Raw genomic sequence first — 4,525 nt, 5'->3', positions numbered from 1 at the left:
GAGCAAAAGCTAGAAAAATGAACCCAACTTCATTAAAAAGTACACCATATATACATATATCAAAAAATTATTCAAAATAAATATAGAACCAAACAAAACCAAACAGAAAATGACACGAGTATGCAAATTTCATCTTTACATTATCATCATGAGTATGCAAATTTCACCTTTACATTATCATATTTTTTGAGTGCAAGTAGTGTGGGTTTTAACCATTTTGACAATAATGTTCATGAATAATTCAAATAACTTTTTTTTTTTATATAGTAATTAAAAAAGAGAGTAATAAAGACAAAAAGACCTACATAACACAAATTGTTAAAACATTTATTGATAAAAAGCAAAAATACATTCATAACTTTGAATTTTCATTTCTTACCTCTTTTTATTACTTACACGTTTAAAGCTATAAAACATAATTTATATTCATATTTAAAATTTCTTGTTGAGATGAATTTTCCTGAAATGATTTTATAATGTGTGGCACAAAGAATTTAAATAATGACACCTCGAAATAGTCTCCTCCTCATCAAAAATTAAAAAACGGAAAAATCTCCCTTTCTTGAGGGATGTTTTTTTTTTTTTAATGAAATTAATTTTTTTTTTTTTGGAGATGTTAGGTAGACTAGTTAGTGGAAAGGGATTGTAACCATTCAACGTATAAACAGATTGGACTGTTTCAATTATCCATTTATTCAATTAAAAATAAAAATAAAAAAAAGGTGTGAGGGGCGGGGAGTGGGTTTGACCTTTAACTAGGGTTTGGTAGAGGGCTCAGATTTCAATGACAGGGTTTTAGCGTTGAGGAAAAATTTGAAAGCAAACAAAAAAAAGCGCTTCAAAGTATTAAATGCAAAAGCTCGTCATGTGACCACGTGACTAACACTTTGCGGCGCTCTAGTCTTGTCGGGTTGCCAGAAGGCGTGGAGTCAAGAGCCGGAAAAGATTTCCCGCTAGTCGAGGCGCCGGCCAAACTTCATTACATTGTCCGGATGATGACGTCAGGATTCCGTCAGTCATGGGTAGCGCAGTAAAACCGCCAGCTTATCTCTTTTGCCGGGTAGAAATGACAAGTCAACATCGGGAACTTAAGGCTAAATCATTTCATATGATTTAAATAATAATAATAAGTAATAACAAGTCCCGTGAGTTTAAAACAGGGGCTTTAGCGAAACACGCGCCGCGGAAATAAACAGCATTAGTAATAACCAGGGTTAGAAAGCATGGTTAGTGGAGGCCCCCACCACGTGGCGGCTTGGGGGACGTTGACTTGGTGATGAGGACGTGGAGGATTGTGAGCCGTGGATGGGAGGGCCCTTTCACAGTTGGGCAATTTCGCGGGCAAAACGGCTGAAAATGAAAGAGTTAGGAAAAGCTGAATGAAAGGAGGCCACGCGAATGGAACGCGAGACTGGGAAGTTGTTAGCTGACGTGGCGTGGGTGCCTGGAAATTGCTGCGCTGACGTGGAGTGAGGAGGATGGGTCGACCCGTTGAGGAGGGGTGGGAAAAACTGAAACGGGGTTAGGAAAGTTGGTTCGAGGAGAATCAGAAGTAGTTTTAGGTAGATAGAGAGAGGGGTGATGAGAAAGTTCCTTGCGGACTACGTAATTCTGAGGCTTCTGTCTTACTCCCCTGCACTTTCTCTATAAATCTAGGCTTCTTGTCTGAAGAGTTTTTAATAACAGCCTTGAGGCTTATAGCAGTATTAGAGGAGATAACATACCTAGGGACTCTTGAAGCTTTTGCTTATATATAGGAGGATACTAGCTATTTGTGTCTGTCAATCTGTGTTGTGCATCTTTTGCAGTGCCTGACAGGTCATGTGTTATAGCTTCCTCTAAAAGAAATCTGCGCCCTTCAGGTGTTTCTCAGCACACGTATGTTGTTAAAGCTTCTGAACATCATTCAATAAATACCCTGCCCACCCATTCCCCATAGCTTTTGTTCTGACAACTGAAACAGATACAGATACAGATACAGATACAGGACCTGTTTGTTAGATTGTCTGCGCAGTGCGCATGGGAGTAGCATAAAAACTTGTTCTGTTTGATTTTGTCATTATTGCCCTCCAGTCCTGTAAAGACTTTGCTCGTGTGGGTGGAATGGAGTCCATGAATGTGAAGATGATGAATAAGATTATTGATGATGAAAACCTTCCCCCTGGTTTCAGGTTTCATCCCATGGATGAGGAATTGGTGACCTATTATCTTCATCAGAAGGTCCTTGATAGCAGTTTCGCATGCAGAGCCATTGCTGAAGTTGATCTGAACAAGTGTGAGCCTTGGGATCTACCAGGTATGTGCTTTATATGTACTAAACCCTTGGTTTCTGACATTCATTGCCTATTCAATGGTTCTAAATTATTTCAAGATTTCACCTTTTTGGTGGAACACCATGTTGTTGTAGGAATCTAGCTGGTGCCGAGTTCAAATCTTCCATTTTTTCTACGTTTTTTTAAGGGTTTAATAGGTTGTAAGATTATGTATAAAAATTAGTGAAATTCTTACATGTTTATGACAAATCTTGTATTTTGTAAGCTTTTTGTATGATGAATGAGTGCGTTGCCTAACTATGAATTGATTGGTTTGGATTGCAGCCAGGGCAAAAATGGGGGAAAAGGAGTGGTATTTCTTCTCTCTGAGGGACAGGAAGTATCCCACTGGTCTGCGCACTAACAGAGCCACACAGGCTGGATACTGGAAAGCAACAGGGAAAGACAGAGAGGTTTTCAAAGGAAGAACATCTATTCTTGTGGGTATGAAGAAAACACTGGTTTTTTATAAAGGCAGAGCACCCAAGGGGGAGAAAAGCAACTGGGTAATGCATGAATACCGCTTGGAGGGCAAGTTCTCCTATTCCAATCTCCCCAAGACCGCCAAGGTAATAATAATAATAATAATAATACAGCTTCTTCTTCTTCTTCTTCTTTTTTTATTACTACTACTACTTTATGAATGCTTGTCTGTCAGCTTCTTATTGTTTGGGAGTTGTTATAGTGGGGCTAAACATGTGATTCCAAGAGCTAAACTTGCTCAACATTATGATTGATTATGACGTTGTATCTGTGCACAGGATGAATGGGTTGTGACGAGAATATTTCAGAAATCTTGTGGACCAAAGAAGGGCCCGCTTGCCCTGAGCAGAAGTTCAAATTATCTAAACGATTTGGACTCTCCAGCTCTTCCTCCACTATCGGAATCGTCACCTTACGTCCCCTCAAATGGACAGGGAGGAGGCAGCGGTGAGTCAGTGGAGCAGGAGCAGCATGTGCCCTGCTTCTCCACTCCCATTGACAAATCCTCAAACAACTCTCAATTCAGAAACCCTTCTGATACGGTAGACTACTCTTTTCTCCACAACATCATGCAAAATGACCCAATCTACAATCCCAATGCTCTAAGGTACAGTTCCCAAGATTTACACCTAAATGCCCCCTACCACCAGCTTTCACCATTTTCCATGGACCCAAATCCCCCAAGCTTCCCAATGGTGTCCCAACTTTTCTCCCAAGGTGGGCTTCCTTCAAGCTCCATACTGAGGGCCATCTATGAAGGTGTTAGCGGCAATGAAGTGATGGGCCTAAAGCAATGCAAGATGGAGCCACCATCCTCCTTTGCTCATGACAGAGCATGGGAGATGAATGCCAAGTATGTAAGAGTTAACAATTCTCAGCCTCAGGCCATGGTAAGCATGTCACAAGAGACAGGACTCACATCAGAGATCAACAACACAGAGATATCCTCTGTGGTTTCCAGTCAGCTCAATCAGCACTACCCAGAAGATCAGGCCAATCCTTCATCAGTTGATTTCTCAGATTTGTGGTCACCCTACTGATTTCAATCAACTACTCTTATGTACATAGCTGTTTGTCTAAACAACTTGTACATCACTGTAAGTTCAAGCAGCCCAACAATGCCCCTACAGCTGGTCCAACATCAGCATACCCATTGAAGTATTCAACTTTACAAGGTTTGCTTCATCATTTTGGTTTGATTGTATATGAAATATTGTTGATACATACATAGATAGATTGATGGATGGATGGATGGATGGATACACAATAGGTATATACCATAACATACTTGTTTCCCTCTGTACATTGTATACCATACTTTTTCCACTGCACATTAAGTTCTGGTGCTCCTCCTGCTTCTTCATTGGGCCACATTGACCAAACTCTTGTTTGATACCATGCCCAACATTTTTTTCTGGCCCTGCTAAGATGAAGATGACATCTGAATTTAATATAAAATTCCTTTATTAACAGTGGAACTTATTTATTTAGTGATGGTGAATATTCAAGTTTTGGCCTTTCCATTTACATGTCTGTATGCAATTAGTTCAGAGTAGTGTGTATATCCATCCGTTTGTTAATAGTTTGCCAATTATTGTGGGCGAATGGACCGCACGCCATGCTTTGTCATTATCGTGAGCTTGCGCGCGCAATATTAACTCAATTATTGTTTATTCCCACCCTTGGCTTCTTGCCATGTTTCATAATTTATATTGCTTTGGTTGTTAATA

The 4,525-nt window shown here is 40.0% G+C and overlaps 1 protein-coding gene across 1 annotated transcript; it reads left to right on the top strand.

Annotated features, from left to right (window-relative positions):
- Positions 1 to 1,587: 1,587 nt before the first annotated feature.
- LOC131073376 (NAC domain-containing protein 79) lies at positions 1,588 to 4,267 on the top strand. Its single transcript, XM_058009799.2, has 3 exons — positions 1,588 to 2,296; positions 2,598 to 2,881; positions 3,074 to 4,267. Exons 1-3 carry the CDS (start codon positions 2,104 to 2,106, stop codon positions 3,833 to 3,835), a joined length of 1,239 nt encoding a protein of 412 aa, XP_057865782.2. The 5' UTR covers positions 1,588 to 2,103; the 3' UTR covers positions 3,836 to 4,267.
- The last annotated feature ends 258 nt before the right edge of the window (positions 4,268 to 4,525 follow it).

Source organism: Cryptomeria japonica, chromosome 10 (genome assembly GCF_030272615.1).
Source record: "Cryptomeria japonica chromosome 10, Sugi_1.0, whole genome shotgun sequence".
NCBI lineage: Eukaryota > Viridiplantae > Streptophyta > Pinopsida > Cupressales > Cupressaceae > Cryptomeria > Cryptomeria japonica.
The sequence above is the reverse complement of the archived record's forward strand: the minus strand, read 5'-3'. Positions and strand labels throughout refer to the sequence as shown.

Bases quoted from the DNA above. Each gene is read 5' to 3' on its own strand.
- LOC131073376 (XM_058009799.2), top strand. From the start codon at position 2,104: ATGGAGTCCATGAATGTGAAGATGATGAATAAGATTATTGATGATGAA. The intron at 2,297-2,597 runs GTATGTGCTTTA...TTTGGATTGCAG, and splicing joins TGAGCCTTGGGATCTACCAG to CCAGGGCAAAAATGGGGGAA. The intron at 2,882-3,073 runs GTAATAATAATA...ATCTGTGCACAG, and splicing joins ATCTCCCCAAGACCGCCAAG to GATGAATGGGTTGTGACGAG.